Source organism: Apteryx rowi, unplaced genomic scaffold (assembly GCF_003343035.1).
Source record: "Apteryx rowi isolate R43461 unplaced genomic scaffold, aptRow1 scaffold_32, whole genome shotgun sequence".
NCBI lineage: Eukaryota > Metazoa > Chordata > Aves > Apterygiformes > Apterygidae > Apteryx > Apteryx rowi.
Genome location: NW_020449641.1, coordinates 1,906,897 through 1,930,829, shown reverse-complemented (window position 1 = coordinate 1,930,829; position 23,933 = coordinate 1,906,897). Strand labels below are relative to the sequence as shown.

Genomic DNA, 23,933 nt, shown 5'->3' with positions numbered 1-23,933 from the left:
ACTGTAGCAGGACCATGCCTGTAGTCGCTTGCAGCAGTTCAGCAGGTGTGTTATCTTGCTACGCTGCAGTATCCCAACATGCCAGACCTCGTAGTTTAAATCCTTTAAACTTTACCACTTTTCAGTTAACAGCTTTCCAGTATTCTTGGATGTGTACTACTTCTGTATTATGAGAGTGGTTATCATAAAGTCGCCATCTTGCATTCTCCGTTCTGTTTGTTGTCCTGTGCATTTACTGATTTTTTTTTTTTTTTTTTTTTTTTGCCCATTATAAATCCCTTATTTCAAATTACCTTTTCCAAGCCTAGTGGTCAGATCTGCTTCTGTCTCTAGCAAGAAATAGGTGTGTTGGGGATCTAGTTTTGATGCATGGTTCATTTTGTTGACGTTTTGTGTTAATGCAGTGAATTTCACTGCATTCAAGGTGGTTATTCTAGCAAGAAAGGTGAAGGTGCGGGGAAACTGGTACTGGATTTTTAAATTAATCTTTTTCATGTTTTGGGTCTAAATTGAAGATTTGACTACTGAATTGAATGTTGACCCTGTACATTTCTGGTAGATTTTTTTCTTTAAGCCACAATACACCTGCCTGTGAGATTTTCTGAAAAGAGAAAGTAAAGCTCTGAAGTTGTATGTGTGCATATCTTTTGCTCTCCCTGATTAAATGGAAAGGAGGTAGCTTTATTTTAATTTCTAAGCATCATCTGTCGGTCCAAACCTAGACCTGATATCCTTTAATTTCATTTCAGAATGATGTTCCTGGRATGCTAGCCTACAGCTTGAAGCTCTGTATGTCTTTGATGCAGAATAAGCAGTTCCGTAATAAAGTCTTGAGAGTTCTAGTTAAAATCTACATGAATCTGGAGAAACCAGACTTCATCAATGTGTGCCAGGTAARCTGTTCAGTGTGCTATTTAAAACTTGATCAAGAATTACTCTTCTTTAGATGTATTTGACTCAACATTWACCTGGTCTCTGATTTTCATTCAGTTAAATGAAATATCTTTTCCTGGTTGCATGCTCCAAACATATAATGAAGGGAGATTAGCATGAAAAAGAGAGAGGAATACTGCACACTTGGTCAATTTATAGAGACAGAAACGCATTCAAAGACTGCAAGGGTCTTGAATTTTTAATATTTAGTCTCATTTTTAAAGTGACCTGTGAAAACTCTTTGAAGATTCTTGGTATCTTCTATGAGTGAGAGACTTTTTTTCTTTCTGTAAGTTAATGTTCCATGGGAGCAGGAGATAAGGGAACGGAGAAATGGAGTGTGGCCTCAGGTGTTATTGCCTTTTCATTCTGAAGTATCTAATGTCTTTTCCTGTTTTGTTATTTTGTTTTGTTTTTCTTTTTTTCTTCCCTCCTCCCCCTCAGTGCCTGATATTCCTGGATGACCCACAGGCTGTGAGCGACATCTTGGAAAAGCTGGTGAAGGAAGACAACCTTCTGATGGCCTATCAAATTTGCTTTGATCTGTATGAAAGTGCTAGCCAGCAGTTCTTGTCTTCTGTGATCCAGAATCTCCGCACTGTGGGAACTCCCATTGCCTCAGTGCCTGGATCCACCAACACTGGTACTATCCCTGGATCAGAGAAAGACAGGTGGGAACACTGGCCTGAGAAGAGGCGGAATTGTTCAGTTACAGTCCCGCTCCGATGGAGCTGCCTGTTCTGTGTAGGAACACCCTGTTGCAAGCAATTGAGTTACTTCCCTTCCTTTAAGCCAGGCTGATAGACAAGAGGTGCTATTTACTCAGGGCAAAATTGCATGTTACCAGAATCCACTGCTGTTTAAACGAATGCATTTTCCTTTGCAGTTGAGGCAGGCATGGTGCAGTCATGCAGTTACTGTGGCTCAGCTAATGAGTAGTAACTCATTAAGCCATAGCGCGAGTTGCTTGGGAACACTCTGATGTTGTGCGCTCTTTGCAGCAACTAGGCGCGCTAAGGAAGGAGTGAGTTCAAGCAAACTGCTCGTTGCAGCTATGTGCAGGTTCGATTTGACATCACAGCTGTGGTGTGCTGTCTGCTGGTGGGAAGGGAGAGCTCAGAAATAATACTGTGATGTTATAGAGCCTCTTGTCCCTTCAGCAGAGGAAGCTAGTTCAAATTCAGTCTGGGTTTTGTTAAAGGCTTGACATTTAAAATTTTAGTGCTCTGCATCACTGGCTCTTAGCTGCAGGAAGCCCCTGTTATGAAAACCATACCTAAAGCTGGCATTAACTATTCCATCACTTTTTCTTTTCTTGACTACTTACAAGTAATTGGCATAGATAGTTTTGTCTTAAACCTCTGTTTTCAGAGGGTTGGCCAATCCAGGCTAAGGCTCATGCCTAACTTGAGGGCACTGTGAAAGAAGTTTATGCTCCCATTGCTCTTTGCTCTTCAGAGCCGTCATGTCTGTATGCAGCCTGGCCCTTGCACCCTCTTAATATCCTTGGTTTCCATTTCAACACGCTAGCATCCATCCTGATAGGGGTGAGCTCAAGGCTTTTGAGTGAGGATATAATTCTTTGCTGCTTAGTTGTTGACCCTGTTTTCTCATCTGTCTCTGCTTGTTCGTTCCCTACAAGCATCCCTGTTTTGCCCCTCTAGACAGAGTTAGAGGGTGGCGTTTTCCTCGCCTTTGTCTTCTAGTCCCTGGAAAACTGATTTATGGAGGAGTTTGTTTTTCGGCAGTGATGTCCAAACAGTCAGCCCTTGTACTGTCAAAGTCCTCTTGCTTTCAGTCAGGAAACAAGTCCAGGCTACTCTTTTTGAACAGTGTTTAGCCACAATTATAGTGCTTGGTAAGTTATGAGTGGTGAACTGGGTTACATTTTCCATTTTCATTTTATTTCAGTGATGCTATGGAAGCAGAAGAGAAGCCAGGAAGCACTTGTGCAGGGAAGTCTGCAGAAATTGTGAGTGCCATTACCAAAATGTGCTTTGCTTAGTTCTTATGCACTCTGCTTGAATCTCCAGGGTTAGGATGGGGTCGGCTCATGAGAAATGGAGTTCCGCTTCTGTCTTGCTTGGAGGCAAGGTGACAGATGATCTCTGAGGACCAAATAACTCACAGTCTAAAAGTCCAACAGCTCAGATACAGAAAATTAGAGGAGAGTGGGAAGTGGGTAGATTTCAACAGGTATTACTGAGCCCAGAAAAAAGGGGGCAAAACAGAAAGGTCTGGCTTGTTTGTTTGCTTTTTATTGATGTTGAAGTAAGTAATTCATCACAGAAGAAAGGGCCTGAAATTTGACTGCTGCCGAGACCCTTAGCTGATGAATCAGCTTGATGCTTTTTTTTCTTCTGAAATCCAGCTGTAGTTCTGGAGGATAGGGCTAATGCTGTTCTCCAGGCATGGCAGGAAGGGATGCTGAAATAACAAAGTTTCTTTTCCATGAAGGAGGAAGGTGTAGCCTCTGGCTGGCATGGTTGTTGCATTCCTGGGCCAGCTGGTTAAAATCATTTTGTTTAATTTCCTTTACTAAGCATCGGAGAAAGCAGGTTCACTTCCAACATGCACATACAATTGCATTTCAGCATACAGAATAGCTAAAGCAATTCTGATGCTTCTAATGTTGAGGAAAGGAAAAGCTACCAGAGAGGGAAATAAAACCCAAGCCAAAGGTGTTTGCTTTTTCTTCAGGGCATATGTGTGCAACTAGACTTGGAAATTTTTGAGTGATTCTTATAGATCGCTTAAAAAGAGCAAAATTTTACTCAATTAAGGGCAAGCAGAAGTGTTTGCTTGAAATTATGTTCCGCAAGGAAAACAAGGGGATAAAGTTTCTTGCCACATCAAGGAACCTGTAACCAGTGCTTTTGTGAGGGTCAAGTGTTTTGAATCAATTTCTGCTGCATTGGCATTGCTGGCTATGCCAAGGGACAAGCACATAAAATGATCTTTGTGGCCAGAAACATTCCTGAGCTTTCCCCTAATTCAGGGTGCTAGCCACAAGGAAAGAACTGAGAAGATAAGCTTAAGGGCTAAACTGGTCACGCTCAGCTAGTCTTTATAAATTAATGCCAATAAAAAGAGCAGCAAGGTACTTTTCACCCTATTCAGAAGATACCTGAGCTGGGACTTAAAACTGTGGAAACTGCTTTGTGGCAGGAAAGATGGAAGGTTTCTCAAAGAGCTCTGGAAGATGAGCACATTAGAGATTCCTTGTTCTACTAGCCACTGTTCTAAAGCTGTTAGCTCACAAGAAGGTGCTGCAGGTCAGCCTGGTCATGCAAAGTGTTGTGGTTTTGTGGTCCTCTTCGTAAGACTTCCAAGGAAAGAGAGGTTCACATTTATAAAACTGGTTGCCTCTTGCAGGAGACTCGTCTTATCTGTAAGACTAAACATAGCAGCCTGCTGAATATCAGATGTCACTTGTATCCTTTGCTTTCAGTAAAGGATACATTTCTCCTTAAAGATTCTCTTCTCCCATCCACGCTCTTGTGCATGAAGGGACTTGATTATCTGGGAGATTTGGGCTTGGGCAGCAAGGGAAGAAACAATGTTGCTTTAGTCCCCAAACCTGTCAGATTTTGGAGTGTGACGGGAACATACCAGAGTGATTTCTCAAGAACTGTATTTTAACAGAGCTTTAGCTGGGTTCTCATGCTTTTTTGTCTCTTTTTGTTTGCATGTGAAGAATCCAGAGCCTAAGGACCAGATCTCAAAAATGATTAAAATTTTAAGTGGGGAAATGGCCATTGAGTTACATCTGCAGTTTTTAATACGAAACAACAATACAGACCTCATGATCCTCAAAAACACAAAGGTAAGAGCCTTTGTAAATCTGGTTGTCTTGGATGCATCTGAGTCATCCTGTGTTTGTATTGACCTCACTGCTTTCATTTTAGGACATCATTTTATGTCTTAGCACAGCATCCCTGGATCTTGAGGACCAAAATCTGCGTTTTGGTCATGATAAATTAATGTTTAAAACTTGAACTTGTTGATGTGTGCTCAGAGGCCAATATTTCCACACTGAAGACAGAACTGATGGGATATTGTAATGTAGGTAGTGTTAGTGACTTGAGCAACTGGTTTTGTTTTGGAAAATGTTACTCGGGGATAGGTAAATGAAAACTTACAGGTAAATTAGACACAGCTCCACAGCTTTGAGCATGCTCTTGGGTAGCCCTATGTGCTAAATCTTTAATCCTCTCTCTTTCCTTTAAGCCAAACAATTATTGGGGAATTTTTTTATGTGAAATGTGATGCACGCTATCAGCAAAAATGATAGGGGGTGGCTGTCAGTGGGTTCATCTCTTTCAGGGGGCTCTTTTTTTAAAATGTATTGGAAATTGGGACTGATTCTGCAGAACATTCCAGGGATAGCTTGGAAAGGTCTTTGGCAGCACGTGCTCTGCTGTGCTCAGTTCTGGGAACCAGAAAGGAGTTCTCCAGTTAAGCTGCAACTGAAGTAATGGTGCCTCTGACAGAAACTTATACAAATGTTTAGTTTGCACTGGAAAGATGGGTTGAAGATGTATTAGAATGTATTAACAACCCATTAACTCTGATTAAAGGGAAATTGCTGTTTAGTTTGAAGCTAATTACAACCCATTTTTTGTGTGTACTGGTGAGGAGGTTAAGCAACCTGGGGTTTGTCTCCTGCTGCCTGGTGATACTGGTTGGTTTTGTTCTTTCAGGATGCAGTGAGGAACTCCGTGTGTCATACAGCAACGGTTATAGCAAACTCCTTCATGCATTGTGGTACAACCAGTGACCAGTTCCTTAGGTAAACCTATGGCAAGGAAGCCCCAGTGTCATTTAGCGATGTTTGAACAACATTGTTGCCCTACTTAGCTTGATATTTCCAAAAGGGTGGTTGCAGAACTCTGATGGGGTTAGAGAACAATGAGCAAAAGATCTGAAAACTAATGTGGAGGTCGGAGGGAAGAGGCTGGAATTGTTTCTTTTTCTCTAGCCTCATAAATTGGTTTTATTTGAATGCTAACCATGTGAGCAGTTTGGAGAGGGGATATCTGGACTTTTTGTTCTCTTTTGCTAGTTGGAGAACTTCTGAGATGATGGTGCATCTTTTCTGGTAGAGACTGACAGTGCCTGTTACTGACTGACTCTCAAAAGTGAAAGGCCAGGACTGAATTTATGAGGGAGTTAAGGAAGGGGCCCAGTGCTCTTGAGTTTCTCCTGCAGAGCTCGAAACAGAGCTAATAGGTTGCATAGTGAGCAATCGTTTTCCATCCTTCAGTGAGATGTCAGGTATCTAGCAACTTGACTACTACCAGCCCAAAATCAGGGCTGCTGAAGGGTAGGGAGGTACAAAGTGGAAAGGGGGTTGACATTCTTGCCTTTGTAGCTATTTGCTGGTTTGAAAGTAGTCCTTTGCGCTGTGAAATGTTGCTTGCAAGGGGGAGGGATGGGCTGTACAAAAAACTTTAGTTAAGCTCTCTCTTTTTGTCTTCCAGAGACAATTTGGAGTGGCTGGCCAGGGCCACTAACTGGGCTAAGTTTACTGCTACTGCCAGCTTGGGTGTCATACATAAGGTAATGATGCGTTCATTCTCCTCTGTTCAATATGAAGTCTTGACTAGAGAGGACTAAAAACGTTGAAGCAGGGATTGTGAATGGCACCAGTTAACCCAGTCTGTTACGAGGCACAGCTGTAAAAATAGTCTGTGTCCTTGTGCTAAAGAACAGTCTGTATCAAGTCCGTTTCGACTGATAGCTGCATAGTTTAATGTATGTTTTGGTGATGGTCAAAAAGGTGGTAGGAAAACATGGCTCAAGGAGAGAGCCTTCAACTGCAATTAATCCGAATTCAAGAGCTTACAAATGAGTGCTGCATGCAGCTTCGCTGATGCATCCCAGCTATGCCTTTACCATGGTGAACAACACACCTATGAGGGCTGTTGAGTGGGAAGTGATTCTTGCTGGATGGATTTATGTACCTTTAATCCAACTCTGATTGACAGCTTCTGGCCTTGGTCTTGGTTAGAAGGCTTTGAACTAGAAGAGAGTTAGCATAGCTTAGTGAAAGCTAGATTTTTTCTTTTTTTTTTTTTTCGCTACTGTAGCATCAGAGCGGGCTTCTCTTTTCCTTGGTCTTTTTCCTAGCTCTTTTTCTTCTTTTTCATTTTCTAGCTCTGTTTCCTTTTCTTTGCAAGTTACAAAGGGTTGATGGCTTCTAGCTATTAATAATTGCAGATAAGTGTTTTCTAAGTGTGTTTCCTGGCTGTGTAAGAGTACCAAACTCCTCACTGTAGTAAATTTCAGAAAGTTTTGACAGCAGCAGTCATTTTCTTTCAAATTAATTCATAGGGAAGGTATATTTAAAGCTGCTCTAAAATAGCAGGAAGCCTTTGTAATTGCTTGCGTGCCTAGACTCTTTAAAATGCTCTAGCAAATGAAACAATGTAGCTTATGTCCAAATTTGTCCTGCTTTACATCAGTGACTAAGTGACTGGCGCATAGTCATGTACTGAGGGGAATAAAATGTTAGGAAGGGATTTTTGCTGACCGTGCAGTGCTGAAAGGCTGAGCTTTAGGTTTTGTGGAGGGCTGATGTAGAAAACGATGGCTATAATGTGTTTTTTCCTGATTTGTTTAAATATTACAGCAAAGCATTTGTATCCGCTGTTTTTTCACCTTTCACTTGCCTTGTATCTTCCCTTCCKGCTGGACACTGGACATGCAGGGTCATGAGAAAGAAGCACTACAGCTAATGGCAACATACCTACCCAAGGACACCTCCCCAGGGTCAGCCTACCAGGAAGGTGGAGGCCTCTACGCCTTGGGTCTCATTCATGCTAACCATGGTGGGGACATCATTGACTATTTGCTGAACCAGCTGAAGAATGCCAGTAATGATGTACGTACTGAGTTCAGTGATGAACCAAGGTTTTGTTGGGAGTACCTAGAAGGGTGCTAGCTGGTTAAGAAGTGGGAGTAATAAATAACCAAGACTATAGCAGTGGTGCGATATGCCTCCTGTGAGTCTTAAATGTAAGGTCTGGTTTTAACAACCTCTTTCTACCAGTTCAGGTAAAATTTTTAGGAAGTTCTTATGTGTTTGACAGTGAGTCTAGCTTCATTTTTCTTACTACCTATATATCTACTTTGTTTTGCTGGTAAACCTGCAGCATTCAAACACTGTTTTTGCTTAMAACTTAACTATGAAAGGAATAAGTCAGTGAAATCTTGTGCTGCACAGTAGGTTTAATTCATCTTAAAAAAGTAGTTCTTCACCAATTGCCACTCAAATCTACAAAAAGTATCCTTTTAAGTCTGGAATAGCTTCCTGATTAGCATTTTCCCATTATGTTCCCTCCTTCTCTTTTGGAAATTTCAGGCCACATCTTCAAAACTTCTGTGAGGGTATCCCACTCATCTTTTGCAAGTATACTGCCTTTCCCATATCCGTTGCTAGAGCACAACGGGGATGTAGGCTGTGTAAGTGGGTACTGATTTAACTTTCCATTCAGATACTATTACTGAGCAGCAATTTTTACCCGTTGCACAGTTTTGTGGTACTACATAAATCACTCAGTGGGGAAAAAGAGCTTAAAGATACTTTAGGAAGTCTCCTTATGCTGTGTGGAAAGTTTCTGGCACTCCTTGTTTGTGGGCCTTTGAACTGCCTTTTTTGCTCTAGCTTCTGCCTCTCTGATCAGAGAGTAGCTGCTTGAGAAAGTAAGAGTGTTTTTTTTTTTCTAACAGGCCAACAGATCATTTTGGGAGGTTTGGGACTAAGAGTTTGCAGCTTTATGTTGATGGAAAGATGCCTACTTCCACTGAAGCCATATTGTTCCCTGTTTTATGATGTCTAAACATATATGTGCTTCTCTCTAGATTGTCCGACATGGTGGCAGCCTGGGTTTGGGTCTGGCTGCCATGGGGACAGCACGTCAAGATGTGTATGATTTGCTGAAAACAAATCTCTACCAGGATGATGCAGTGACAGGTAAACGTTCTGCATTTAAAATAAATAACCATCTGGGGCCTTATCGGTCATCTGATTATTTTTTCTCCAGGTTGTCTGTTAGCAGCATAGATCACTTCTAGGTTGCCTTGGATGCATTTTGTCAACTGACCTTTTCCTGACCTGCAATGGTTCTTTAGTTATGTTGCAGTAATGGTCAGAGGTCCTGTCAGGATTGGGTTCTGGCGTTGTGCCAGCCTCTGGTAAGGTGTGCTAGGTCTTTAAGCAGTTTTTTATATTGCTCTGCTATTTTCTTTGTCACATACTTTTATTTAGCCTGGTTGATTTCTTCTCCAGAGCCATGTGCCCTTCCTGGCTGAGAGCGCCAGCCTTGGAGACACTTGTGGGGTTCCTGCTGCTTTGGCTGGGGTTCACAGGAAAATGATCTAAGCAGCTGCTGGTCCAAGAAAGAGAAATTTGAACTTGGTAGGGAAGAATACTAAGTTGTGGCTGGTGGTTTGGCTTTTTAAGTACACTTGCCCAGGAATAATGGATTGCTGGGCATGGCAGTGTCCAGAAGTGGTCTGTTAGCCTATACCTTGTGTGATTCTCTGGATATAATATTTACTACTTYTTGGAGTTGAGTTTGTTTGATTTTTGCCTTTCTGTGCTATGCAGGGGAGGCAGCTGGTCTGGCACTGGGATTGGTTATGCTGGGATCTAAAAATGCTCAGGCTATTGAGGACATGGTTGGCTACGCACAGGAAACCCAGCATGAAAAGATTTTGCGGGGCCTTGCTGTTGGAATTGCTCTGGTGATGTACGGGAGGATGGAGGAGGCAGATGCTCTCATAGAGAGTCTCTGCAGAGATAAGGTGAGTCTGACTGTGTCTTAATGCCAGGCCCTTTTGTTACAGAGGTGTCTTTCCTGTCCTTTTCTGAAATCTCCAGCTAAGGCGGCTTGGCTGTTTTCACCAGGGAAGTTCTTATGTAGATCTGAAGTGGGGCCATTTCACAGATTGTTTCAGCCTGACCAAAAATACAAGAACAACGCCGCTGACTCTTGTATTAGCTTGGCCTGATATTCAGTCTAAATAACCCTGTGAGCAGCAACAAGGAGCAGAACAGCGTGCAGTAGTTAAAAACAGGTGAAACTCACTATAGCTGGATCATTCTCAAGGATCTAGTGGCAGTCAATAGCAGACACGGATTAAGAAACACCAAGTAACATTTCTGCCCGACAAGCTCGTTGGCAGCCTAGGGCATAGCAAGTTCCTGTCCACCTGAAATTACCAGCTAACATCCCTGCTTTGGTGGTTGTCCTTTTACTTGTCCCTAAGAATCACAAGGAAACAATAAAGCATTGAGACTGCCTAATTGCAGCTTCCAAGCTCAAGAGTGGAACAGATTTAAAGTTGGAATTACTGAATCCTGTTGTGGATAAAGATTAAATATTGGCGCTTGATGCTTTCTCTTTCAGGATCCGATTCTCCGTCGTTCAGGCATGTACACTGTTGCTATGGCATACTGTGGCTCAGGGAACAACAAGGCTATCAGACGCCTGCTGCATGTGGCTGTAAGTACCGTGGGCTTCAGGAGCACATAGCAAGAAGTTTGTGGTGAGAGAGAGTAAGCACATCACTTTGACAGGCTTTGTGTGTTCAGTGTTAGTGTTCTGGTCCAAAGCAGAGGTTGTAAAGAGATGAGAGCTTTCCTTAATACTGTGAGTTGAAATAACATGGTCTGCTGACATTAAGATAAATAGACTTTCAGCAAGAGAATGTTAACCCTGGTATCACGAAAAAGAAAACCGTTAAAAATTGATAATAGTAACTCAATAATGGGATTGCAATGTATAACCTGCATAATAACAGGCTGGAAGAAAAACAACATAAGCTGTAAAAGATGGCATTTGTCTTCTCTTTGATAGGCTTGCAGTCACAGTATTTCAGTGGGAGCTGGTCTGTTTCGGCTAAGGTTGAACATGATCATTAATTTCCTTTCTTTATAATCTTGTCTTCCTGATTAATTTGTGTCCCTGGATGCCTGGCTGAAAATGTTGCAGAGTCAAGTGTTTCAACTGTGCTCAGAATGTCCTGTTTTCCCCTTTGTAGGTGAGTGACGTGAATGATGACGTGAGGCGGGCAGCTGTTGAGTCACTTGGTTTCATTCTGTTCAGGTACAGTATCTTCCTCTGTCACTCTCACAGCCTTCAATTTGATGTCTCTTGTATTTCCAGGAAATGTGCGTGCTATTGCTGTTGTTAACTGACCTGATTGCTAACTAAATGGAGGTTGAAAAGTCAAAAAACAGAGGGAATAAAACATGGTTCAGAATTAGAAGCCTTGGGCTTGGTTTCGGTGGTAAGCCCTAATGGGCGACTGTGGAGCAGAGGGAGCATTGGTTTGTTGCTGTGATAAGCACAGAGAACGAGATTCCATTTCAAAAACGGTGTGTAGGCTTGTACYGTGAGGGATAGAAATGCAACCTTCTAGCACAATAATAGTGACAGAATAAAATTTCACATGAAAAAAACAACCTCACAGATCTCTTGGGTGTACATCATGCAGTAATACAACTTTTTTGTATAGTTTCTTTAATAGCTTTAACTTTCCTTTTTGAAGTGTGTGAACTGAACAAACGATTCCAAAACTGGGGAATACTCTGCTGAGGGATCTCTGGGAGAGCRTGGCAAGTGCTATGGGACAGAGTGGTAGAGAAATGACTCCTGCCAGATGAAGCTGTAGAAAGCAGGAGCCAGAAGAATCTGTTGCTGCCAGGAGTCAYGTTGCTGTACCATCTCATTATGGTGTTGCTTGTTTAAAGTCTCGCTACTGCTTTTCCTTGCCACCTCCTCCCAGCAGCTACCCAGCAACTCACACTTTACTTACTCGTTCAACCTATTCCTTGGAAGTTCACTTAAATGCTTTTTAACCTTTGATATTTCATAGGGAAGAAGGGATATCTTAGAGCTGCTGAACTGAGTGTTACATGAACTTTATAGTGTCCTTATGCATGTGAGAGAGAAGTCCCATTAACGCTAAGAAACAGAGCACATCAGGGAAAATTAAATGTCTTTAGGCCTGTTACCAACTTCTGGGTGCTTTTGCAGAAACAGCRTATGCACCATTCATAGCCTCAAGGGAGCTGGATGTCTTATCACAGGAGAGTGATTTTTTTTGTTTGTTTAGTGCCATTTTGTTTATTACGTGTTTGTTAAAATACTGTGGTTTTTTTATTTTGTTTTTAAGTCAGCTGTGACTTTTTAAGTGTTCAGCAGATGCTTAATGAGCCTTTCTGTAGGTTTCCGGACTTACGGTTTAATTGTCTGAATAGACTTAGATGAAGTTTACAAATAGAATGGAAAAATGATCTTTGCAGGATTGAGGGTTAATTAAAAATTAAATATGCAGTGCTTGTGCCGGGCCTCCTAAAGGCAGCACTGCTTAGACAAATATGTCTGCCTGCTTGCTGTCTAAAATGTACCTGGAGGCTGTGACTTCTCCAAAACTAACTTGAAGGAGGGTGTTGAAATAATCTTCATTTTTTGGTTGTTTTTTTTTAAGTATCCATTGTTAAGCCCTGACAGGTTACTGAGCTTGCATGTGTTCTACAGCTAGTGGTGCTGTTTTTCTTGCTTCTCTAAAGTGAATACCATTCTCTATCAGCGATATTTTGAAGGTATGCTCTGCAGGTCCCTAGGTAAGAGTTGGGTTTTGTTATTGTTGTTGTTTGTTTTTTGTTTTTAATTTTTTTAATATGTCTGGGGAGTTGGAAGGCTCACCAAGGTCTAATCCTTGCCTTCATCTGTTAATAAAGGACTCTGCAGTTTGAGCACGGAGCCAAGCAGCAGCCTTTGAGTGTGTCTGAGAGGAGGCAGTGCATACTTGGACCAAAGTCCAGGGCTGTAATTTTAAATGGATAGTCTTTAAGATCTTTGTTCGCATCTTCTTTGAGTTGTTGGCAGTCTTTTAACTCATCCTGAAAAGCAGGCCCGTAAAAGGTGCTTAAAACTGTTAATCCAAAAACTGGGTTACCGATACTACCAGCCAATGTATCGTTAACCAAGTTGCTTCTTGTTTAGAAATTGCTCTGCTCCATTCTGGTTTATCTGAAGCATGTTCTGGCTGCAGTTTAACACAGTTTACAAATGAAACTCTCTGAATGTCTCTCTCTGGGCAGCAGGAGTCTCCCAAGAGCTTCTGCTCCGTTGCTTTCCTGAGCCCAGATCATTCCTTGCTACACAGCGATCTGTTCCTCTCCTGAAGCCAAAGGGTCTGTTTAACTGGCTTCTGTGTCTGTGTACAGAAGGAAAATTCCACACAGGCCTTCCATAGTTTCAGGGATCTTTTTTCCAAAGAGGTTGTGACAAAGCAATTTTGATCTCTGATTTCAATGTCATTTTTCTTCTCAATAAACRCAAAACATAATTGGACATTGATAATTTCTTACCAAAATGAGAAGCTTTCAGAGCTCTGTGCTAAACCAGTTACCATGCGCTGGTATCTCTCAGGAGTACTAAGTACTGATTTGCTGCTTCAGGTTTGTTCTCTCTTGTCCCTCGCTCCTTTTTTTCTTTTAACTTCTGTTGCAGGTTTCTGCTTTGCATTTTGATTGCTAAGCCTTTTCACTTGGTAGCTTTTTATAAAGTACGTTATCAGTTATTTTGCTTTAGGACATCATTCTCGGAGGGAGCCTTCGGTCTGTCTAGTCCAGGCCCCTGCAATCATGCGCAATGATGGAAGAGATTTTCTGTCTAAAGAGGCCCACCTCTAAATATTGCCTCCTTTCTTCTTCTCTCTGGTTATAAACCAAAAGGCACGTTTCAGTGCCTAGGAGAAAATTTTGTCTTTCACTGCAGGGATCTAAAGGGTGGTTTCACTTTACCTTTCCCCTTTGGTGAAACCTGCTATTTAGTGCTAGCTGCGTGCTGGGGCCCATCTCAACATTGCAGGCTTGCAGAAGCGTAAAGAGCAGGGGGGTCATTTAAGTTTGTAAGAATTAATGAGTGAARTAACATCAGTTTCTTAGGAGTGTCATTTGCTGAAGGCTAATTGGATTTACTAGTCCTAAAAGTCACGAATAGACTATCAAATACTGTCAGGAGTCAGGTGCCAGGTATGCAGTGCTTTTGAATTTAGTATTTTGCAGTGGGAGGCGAGCAGGACTGTAACACAGTGGGCCAAGCCCTAGACTGGATAAAATACAGCTCATCTTAGGTGCAGAAACATGACTGAAGCTGCTGTAAGAAGAGGTCAAATTGAATTCTTTGTGTTTGGTTCCAGAAAGGGAACTGTGAAGTCAAGATTGAAATAGGAGAATAAATTTAATGCAATCTATGTTTTTCCTAGAGGATTCATGCCGTTGCTGTAGAACTGAATGTGCTGGCAGCGTAAGTTCATCTGCTGAGCTGTGCACTGCAGCAGCAGGGGCATGCACAGGCATTGGCTTCTGCCTGTTCCTCCTGTAGGAAGAGTAAAATCCAGATACGGGTGGAGCTGATTCAGTCTGAGAGTGGTAATTCTGTTAAGCCACCGCTGGTGAATGCAACAGAACTGGAGCCCGCAAATTTAGTTTGTCTCCTAAATAGCTAGCTTGTTTTCTGTTTGTTGCAGCTCTTTGTGAATCAATGTTCTTCCTCTTGGATTTCAACTAATAGTGTCTTAAGCTTCTCGTAGCCAGCTTTTTTTAGGTAATTCAATATGTCTGTGTAACAGGCCATTCTGTAAGGCCATACTGTCCCTGTTTACCCAGTGAATGTCCCTTGCCAGCACAGGCATGCAGCCCTGTATCCATTCAAGAGCACAGCTTGGCCCTTATGGCAAGAGTTAATGGAAGCAGCACAGTATCAGAATAAAATATGATCAAACGTAATGTAATGAAAGCTGACATATGAGATTTAAAGAAACATCTTGAAGGCTGTAACTTGGAGATTCGCTTTTTTTAAGCACAGACCGTGTTTAAAATTTTTGCACTTACTATTTATTGAAAAAGTCTATGAAAGAATGTGTATGGCTGCTTTGTTGTTAAAAATGTGTGAATGAAGGTTTGGATGCCTTTTTAGAAGGGACATTCTAGTGTAGGTTATTAAGTTTTGCCGAAGAATTGCAAGATTAAATTTTCTAGGCTGTTACGAAAGGTGTCAAGCTATTCATTGCAACACTCTCTACTGTCCTTAACATACATCTGTCTGCATGTGTCTATTTTCTTTTATCTGCAAAGTGGTTAAAAAAMCCCACAAAACCCCAAAACATAGAATGTGAAAACAATCCGTAGTTATGGTTCTCTTTAAATTGGTAGCAATGTGTTTCTTTTTTTTTTTTTTTTGTTCTATGCAATGTTTTTTATCTTTCCAGATCACATTAAAATCGTTAAATTTCTCTTTCCGCAGTGTTCACGATTTTCCTTCCTGCGTTCTTTTCCAAAGCTGTTCTTTGTTGCCTGGAGCAAAGGTGAAAATTCAGTGCAATTCTCACTCCTGCAGCAGGATTGCTAGCTCTGCTTGCTCAGTGAATCCCATGGTGCCTCGAGGGTAAGCCGTGCAAGGAACACTACCAGATCCTGTGTTTGCTTTGCTCAAAATATCGTCTAGGGTGCAAGAGTCATGCAGGGATTAGGGAAGCTGGGGCTAATGCCGGTGTAGCGGTTCCACGCCTCGCTGCTGGATGCCTGCTTGTGCGAAAGTCTGCAGGCAGGTTGGGCTAGGAGCAAAGCAGCGGCCCCCGTGCTGCTCGAGCTGCAGGGTGAGCCTAACCAGAGCCTGGCAGTTAGCACAAAGGTAACTTGGAGATTTCAACCTCTTTCAATCTGTGAGCTCCGTAAAGCTTTCCAGTGGGACGTGTACCAACTGACRTTTACTGACAGCAGCGCTACTTTTCTTAATTGCATTTTTGCTGACTGTTTAGAAGTAGTCCACAGGTCTGCAGCCTGGGGGTCAAAACCACAGCTGTTGGCTATAGGGCYTAGTATGGCTTTTTACCCCCTTCAGCTTACTATCATACAAAAATTAGGCATTCGTTATGTATTCTTTGACTCAACAGTTTTATGCCACAGTATTAAATTGTCAGAAAATGCTGTGGTGCAAGAGAATTGTTTCAAAACTGTCCTCCTCTCTCTCTCCCCACAGCTAGCGGGACAGTAGTGTGGCATAAAAAACTGAGACTTTTTACATCTTTTCTTTTTTAAAAATGACTGCATCTTACAGGAGATGCTTTTAAAGTAAAATATTATTGTAGAATAGTACAGAGGCGTGAATAAAGCTTGAGATATTTGGAGATTGGGGTGTGGATAACAGGGCTGTACAAAAAGCTGTATGGTAAAATAGCAAGAAGAAAAGTGCTGTATATACTTGAATACTGTAACATATCTCTCTGTTCTCCCAGTCCTGCTACTATTTATTGCCAACGATCATAGACTACAAATTTTAACTTATTACTGATGTTATGTATTAGTCCTCCTTTCTGCTAAAGTGGTTTCTAAAATATTTATCACTGCTGTTGGAAAACAGCATTTACGGTACTTGTGATTTCTGGTCAGCCTTTCTTTTTCTTCCTTCCCTCCCTCCCTCCCTCCCCCCTTTGCGTTTTATAGAGGGTTATGATGGAGTGGAAAACATATTTAAATTTAAGTGTTTTAGTTTTTCAAAATGGAAAGCTTTTTTATCTTAAATTTTATAACTTTACATCATGAATTGATCTTTGTCTTGGAGAGTAAGAGGTGATCGGTTTATGTAGTCAGGTTTATTTTTATGTTGTTATATGTTAGAGCAATGCTGCAGTGTTTCTAAACACTTTTAGTTGATACATGAAATGAGGTAGAAGTTTTAAAGATTATAACAAATCTGCTTAGGGAGAAGGCTTCAACATGGGTTGCAGCAGTGCTTAAAAGCACAAAGTAAAGGTTTAACCGCTCTGATCGCGGTTGTAAGTCCAGGGAGATAAGAGCCTAACATCACGAGAAAGTAGGACCTTGCTGCTTCTCTGGGATTTGCAAAAAGTTCCTTAAGGCACAGGGGTGTTGCTGCTGCCTTGGTGTGATATGGCTGGGAAAGGCGTTGGGGCAAGAGAGGGAATAAGGCAGCCGCTAGAGCGTCCCGAAAGGAAGACTTAGTCTCGGCTGCTAAGTGTACGCTACCCAAAGGTGGAGAACTGTGAATGGCTTCTGTTCAGTTCATCCTTTTAGGATAATGCAAGCAAAATAGTACCGTTTCCTGCTTTTGTATTCTTTGTGTTTACATAGCCTGTGGTATTTTGATTTTTTATATATATATATATATATATATATATATATATATTTGTTTTAAAGCAAACAAAAGTTCGTTTTTTTTTCCAGCAGGACTTGGACAGTTTGTTTTCTTTAACTCATATAGCCTACCTTTGTGCAGAAGGCAGATGGCAGCTTTTCTAGGTAATTGAGTACGAGCCTAACAGTTGTTTTAATGTGATCTGTACCAGTGACTTTCTCAGCRTATTAATTGTGAAGGAAAGGAATTTAGCATAACATACCTGCTTGTTAATTCTTGCATAGAAAAGATTAAAAGGGTTTTGTTTACCCTCCAGTCCATTTTTATCTTTGTTGTCTTCAGCCTTCTTGATGGAGGGGAACAGGGGCCCCTGTAAATGAATGGAAGGTTAATAGTGACAGAAATGTTTTTATGGTTAGAAGAAGCCTTAGACTTTCACTGAACTCCAGATTTGAAAATGCCTCCTTTATCTGCAAATCTGACACTAGGAAAAGCCCTGTGGGACATCGTAGGTTATGTAGCGCATCAGAGGACTTCCCTGGCATCTGTGGCAAAACCAATCTCCATTCTCATGAAAATTGTGGTTGTAACAACCAGATTACACAAATGCATTAATTTGTTCAAACAGCACAGTAAGAGACCCTGCACGAGTTCTTTGCCAGCTCTTCTTCTTTCATTTAGACTATTTGTATGTGTGAGAGTTTGTTTACTTTTGAAAATAGGGCTTCGTGCCTTATATCACTTGGGTGCTTTTGAAAATCTCAGCAAGTGCTACTGTAAACTGGAACGCCTACACAGGCAAGTAGGTGAATATGGTTGGTTTAAATCAGAGGTAGATTCTTCAGCCTTGCTACCGCCCCACTGAAAATTCAGATGTGTTCCTTCAAGAAGTCACTGTCTCCTCAGGGCCTAAAAGTACTGCCTATAGTAAGCCTAATGAAGATTTTAAGATCGCTAAATCAGTGTGTATGAGATGAGGGAGAGAAACCAGTCTAGTATATTTGCCTTCCCCTAAATTCCAGGAATTTTTTTTTCAGTTTCTCAGACTATAAACACAAAGGCTTTTTAACTGAATAATAAATATTTCAAGCAGTGCATTTTATAACTGAATTGCTTGTCTGACCAAATTCTTACATTTGCTTTACAAATACTGTTCAGCAAACGAAGTTTCAAATTAAGTCATCAAAAATTCTGAGACTGTTTGAGCCATTAAATAAAACTGATGAACTTTTTTTGGGGGGGGGCAAAGAATTGCTGATTTTGTTAGGATTTTATTAGGGAATATTGATGTGCATGTGTGTGCATGTCGCAGAATAAAAGGTTCATTTGTTGTGTGGGATTTGATGCCTTTGAGACTTAAATGAGCTGCTATCACCTGTCTAGAGCATTTGTAGAGAGGATCCCTCAGAGTGCAAGAGGCTCTTAATTTTTAAGGGCATGATGGTTTTCAGGGGCTGGAAAGGACTCGAATGACTTGATGACGGGAATCTTAGCAGTGTCTAGACAAATTGGGCTTGACATGAATTATTAAAAAAAAAAAAAAGGAAGTTTCAGCACGTCGTCAATTTTTGTAACTAGCTTCCTACTTGAAAAGAAAAAAGCTTCCTCTCCTGTTCTGCAGAGCGAAAGCCTCTCTCCTTGCAACTGGAGAAAACAGTTTGTCTCAAGGAAGCTGGCACTGACAGTAAACACCATGATGTCAAATGCCAAAGCAAAAACATGAAAGTAAGTTACTTCTCTGCTGACTGTCGTTTTTTGCTATGTTGATAGTTACCTAAAGAGCTGAAGGGCAAGTGGAACAAGGAATGCTTCTCGGCAGCTGTACATGGATGTCTTTTAATAAAATGATGAAAGAAATCTAATGCTTCATGGTGATATTTAATAAGTCCCGAGAACTAGCCAGAACGCTGGGACTCCTGGCTCCAGCTTGCGTGGCAAAGAGCCAGCAGAGCGCTGGGGAGCATGCTGCCTCGCTGGGCTCCAGCATCCCAGGTTGTTCAGGATGCCTTTACCAGGTTTACTGTGCTCGCATTACTTTACCTTTTAAGGATGATGATAGGTATGGCAGCCCAGAAGGAGATTTATGGAGTAGTGCTTTTGCTGTCTCATTCCAGCTTGCAATGCTTTGGATTTTTCCTCAATAAGAAAATGGTGTAGAAAAATGACATCTTCCTGAAGCACTATAAGAAACCAGTATGCGTCCTGCACATGAACAAACGGCTTTATAATATTAGTCTATCTTTTCAGTGCCTTGATTTTTGTTTTACGTTGGATTATTTAAGTGTATTTTTGTTCCATTTGAAAATTGATCCTAGCGTGGCCAAGCGTGAACCAGTTAGGAGAAGTTTTACACTTGGAGAATACAAGATCAGTGAGGTGGGAACTGGAGGCTTACAACTTGCAGAACTCTAAATGATTTCAGACTGGTTTCCTGAAATCTATTTTATGTCACCACAGTTGATATTAGCTGAAGTTCTTGAGCCTCAGTTTCTGGGGGTAGTGTAACGGCTGGGGGTGTGTGATTCTAATTTTTTTGTGGGTTTCTTTTTTGCCTTTTGTTTTTTGGAAGGGGGAGGAGGGTTGTTGGTACTTTAATTTACGTTTCAAGACCCCCATTCTGTTAGCTTCCAAACTCCATTATTTCCCTCTCTCTAAGACTGCTGAGGTGGATGTAGTTAGAGGTAGTCCTTCTGTCCATGTCTGTGCTGTAATTTTTAGTTAATTAAATAGGCATCCAGAACATTGACTAAATGTCTTCTAATGTATTTTAAGTAATTAAAAAAAGAAAAAAACCTACTTGAGCACTGTTCTTCTAAAATGTCTTTCTTCCCATAGTGCTGTATATTGCAGATCAGCTTTATGACCCTTGTCTTTTTTGCTTCTTTGGTAACTTAAACAGAAATTAAATGTAACAGATAAAAGTTTCTGTAATACTGAGGAAAGTTGAACTGGTTAGTGTGTAAGTTATTTTCTCTAGTGTGTAGGGGCCATAGAGATGGCCAGGTGGCTGGCTTGCCATGGGCCCGACTCTGAAAGATTCGAGAGCGTTTCACTGTAAAGAAACAAATTTTCAAATGTTGTGCTTTCTGAATGAATCTTTTTTTTTTTTTTTTTTTTTTTTTTGGTAAAGTGGGAAGGTGGCCAGCCCTTTTTGCCATAAAAGCTCTTGTGTTCTGCTCGCAGGTAAATGTAAACCTTATGTCAATTATTATTTAGACTGATACCTTTATGAAGGAAGCTGGAAGTTATAGAAGTCCTCTCACTTCATAGCCAGGATTTAAAATAGATTTTATATATTTGTTACTTCAAGATGATGCTAGTGGATGTGGTAGACATCCAAGTCTCCCTTGTCAGCACCACACACGTAGTATTGTGCTTAGTTACCATTTAACAAACTTACTTGTGCTTTCTTAGAACAGCTTGCAGTGACTTTTTTCAATCATGTCTTGCTGATGAAGGTAATGTCTTTGTTCATGTCTAGTGTAGCTGGTACAGTTGCTGAAACAAGAGCTCTTCTGTCCACTATACTGTCTTTTCATTTCATAGTTCTGCATCTTGTCTTCATCTTTCCGCTCCCTCTGTCTTTGCACTTTCCAAAACTATTACCTCATTTCTTAGCTTGTCTGTGTAGTCTGTGGATGAGCAATTTCTTTTTGCACTTAACAGGTTAAAGTGAATGTGTGTTTTCTTGGTCATGTGTTTCTGTCTATGGAGAAATTTGCTTTTTCTGTAGGAGGAATGGACTTTGACTAGTTGTTTGGTTGTGGTTTATGGCCTGATTGAGGTATTCCTTCTGACTAAATTCAGTAAGTGGAACATGTTGAACTTCTATTTATGGTAATAAAAATTGAGAAACCTGTATGCTGGCTTGAGAAAATACATCTTTGCTGGGTGAGACCTTTTCAAGGATTGTTTCCTGTTCTTGTTGTCTAACCACAGATTAGTAAGAGGCTTTGGAATTGTTCTCAATGGGACACTTCCGGCAAATTAGTCCTGGTGTTACTGCTCATTACAGACTGACAGTTGTACAAGGATAGGATCAGACAGAAGAGGACCAAGTTACCTCTTGCTCTTTCCAGATGCTGTAAGCCAGCTGTGAGGTTCCTGCTGGAAAAGGAAAGTTTAAATTGTTGCTCATAGTGGGATTGTTAATCCAGTCTAGTCCTCTTCCCCAAGATTAGGATATCCCTTGCATAGGTCTCGTTAGCACTCTGTAAAGCAGGCTCCACTTTGAGCCTGCTAGAACGTTGAGGGGGGAGAGGAGGGGAAGACACCTGCAAGATTTGAACAAACGAACAAACAACCCCCACACTCTTCCCCACCACCTTTGCCAGCTATGCAGAGATCCAGATTTGCCTTGGAGGAACTCTGTGAACTAGGAGTTGCTGCCTCCAAGATCAGCTCGTGGGTGACAGCGTGCCTTTGGAAAGGCAGTATTTCATCCATCTGCAGAGTTAGAAGCCCATGCCACAGACCTTCCATTCCTTCCTAATTCTATACTCTGTTTTTACTGAGCACTCTCTCCATTTGTTATCGAAGAGACGTTTTCTGGGACATGTATCACTGAGCAGGGGAGATGAGCAAAAGAAAGCTTGGTAACTTTAGTTCTAGGACATGGCTTTAGTACCAGAAATGAAGGATTTCAAATTGGAGGTTCATCTTTAGGAACCTGTGAAAGTGAATGCTGCCTGCTGTTTGAATGGTTTTTGTTTGATCTGCATGGGTTTATTAAGTAGCAGGGGGAGTCTTCAAAGATGACTTTTTCGGGTGTCTGGCTTCTGGGAAGTACCTCCTCGAGAATGGTGTGGTATCCATTTGCCGCTTTGTGGTGTTCCTCATGAAGGCTGGTTCCTGCATTGCAGGTGATGCTTGTATCATTATTTTTCTGCTGTGTTCACTCTATCCATGAATGTGATCATACTTTTACCTGGTTCCAGAGCTCCTGCCTTAGATTAAGTGAGGGATTAGTCTGTGAAGTTTTCAGCTGAATACCTGGAAGTTCTTTTTTTTTTTTCTTACTCCCTCTGCCCTTGAGTTTCAAAATGATCTAGGTCCAATTAAAGGCTTTTGATTCTCAAATATTTCTAGATATAGGTGTCTTTCACAGCTATAACAATCCATCAGTTCTGGCTTTTAACTACAGTATACTCCTAACAAATTTTAATTAGTGAAAGAAGAGTAAGAGAAGTTGGAGCTTATTCTAGCTTTAGTGGCTAGTGACTATCACCAAAAAGGGGAGAAAGGAGAAAAATGACTGTATGTACCATAGAAGCATTTTTAATATTTTCTCCTGGAACTTTCTGGCAGTTGTTACATCAGGCTCTGTTTTGAGCTTGCATATGTTTTAAATTAAATATATATAAATAAATGTTGGAGGGACATGTTATCTTTAGTACTTTCTGTTCTGTGGATGAAAAAGCTAAGCCTTTTGCTGTACATAATTTCAGTGTGTAACTAAAGAGCTCTGAAAACATCAAAAGTGAAAACAAAACCAGCTCTCTTTGAGCTGAAAACTTTACTGTAAATGGAAACTATGAAAAGATGGTGAGCTGGCTGCTTACTGTAAGAACTCCAATACTTTGGGGAAATCTGTTTTTCCTTCCCAAAGAGAGATGGTCTGGAACTGGTAGAAGCTCCTGATTTCCCAGATGGTAACAGCTTTGTTAGTTTTTACAGATTTAGAGTGTGAGTGGTTCTTTCTGTGAATTTTTTGCTCTACTAGAAGATTTGATTTACCAGTACCATGTTTCAGGGAGTGTGGATCAGGACCTTTTATTCTTGTGCCATTAGTACAATTAAATTCTTTTGAGCTATTCTAAGCTATGTTTATGTGTACAGATCTAATACTACTGCTGTCCCTGCTGCTTTGGGAATGCTGTTAGGTGTTAGATGAAGCCTTAAGTCACTGGGCTGCCTGTTCTCAGTAGGGTTTTCAACATTATCCATGCTGGACTTTTGGAACTGATATTTGCTGGGGGTATGTGTGTTTTTTGTTTTGCTTTGTTTTTTCCCTGAGAAGGTTTTGTTGGTGGAATTGCCTGGTGGAAACAGTAATGGGAGAATAAGTACTGCTCTGCAACAAATGTGGGATTCTGGAGGGATTGTTTTTCTTTTATATTTTTGCTGTGAGTTCCTGAGAGATGCGAAATCTTTCTCTCACCATTTCTAAACTCTGTAATGGGGACATTGTCATCATGGAAAATGAGTTTTAAAGTTTTTGATAAAAATTTGAATGTAACACTGTTTTTTTCTACAGTGCACCTCTTCTGAGGTGCAAGGGTTTGATTCACAAGGTGATTTATTTGTGAAATGGATTACTAAATATTTTTGTTTTAAGTGCAGACTTGATTAGGACTTGAAAGATATCTCCCACCTCATTCTGTCCACTCTCCTGTATAATTTCTTTTATAAATTTATAAAGCTCTTAAAACCGTTTAGGTTTACTATCACCATTGTTCCCATTGAAAACCTGCTCTAGCCCCTTTCTGATGGTTGGAAATATTTAAACCTCAAACCTAAACTTACTTATGGTCATTTTACACTTTTATGATCACACATTAAATTTTCCCTCAGGTTGAAAAGCTTTTCTTCATCTCTGGGGATTACTATTTGCTGTGTGTTTACTGAGAGTAATCATATCTCCTCTCAGCCTTTGTTTTGCCAAGCTAAATAAGTAATTCTCTACGCTGTCCTTTTTGCAGCAGGCTTTCTGTTCTTCTGACCTGATCATCCTAGAAACCTAAAATTGCATCTGTTTTTGTTTTGAATTCATTTTTTGATCACAAGTAACCCAAATGGCAGAGTATTCGGTGAGGTCTTAGT

The 23,933-nt window shown here is 40.9% G+C and overlaps 1 protein-coding gene across 1 annotated transcript in view; it reads left to right on the top strand.

Annotated features, from left to right (window-relative positions):
• The window catches only part of PSMD1 (proteasome 26S subunit, non-ATPase 1), an 82,992-nt gene that overhangs the window by 5,397 nt on the left and 53,662 nt on the right, over positions 1-23,933 (top strand). Inside the window, exons 6-16 of the mRNA XM_026071006.1 lie at positions 750-893; positions 1,378-1,604; positions 2,845-2,905; positions 4,631-4,759; positions 5,637-5,725; positions 6,417-6,495; positions 7,646-7,819; positions 8,800-8,911; positions 9,548-9,744; positions 10,350-10,445; positions 10,984-11,048. Of these exons, the coding sequence (XP_025926791.1) occupies positions 750-893; positions 1,378-1,604; positions 2,845-2,905; positions 4,631-4,759; positions 5,637-5,725; positions 6,417-6,495; positions 7,646-7,819; positions 8,800-8,911; positions 9,548-9,744; positions 10,350-10,445; positions 10,984-11,048 (1,373 nt within the window). The remainder of the gene's footprint in view (positions 1-749; positions 894-1,377; positions 1,605-2,844; positions 2,906-4,630; positions 4,760-5,636; positions 5,726-6,416; positions 6,496-7,645; positions 7,820-8,799; positions 8,912-9,547; positions 9,745-10,349; positions 10,446-10,983; positions 11,049-23,933) is intronic.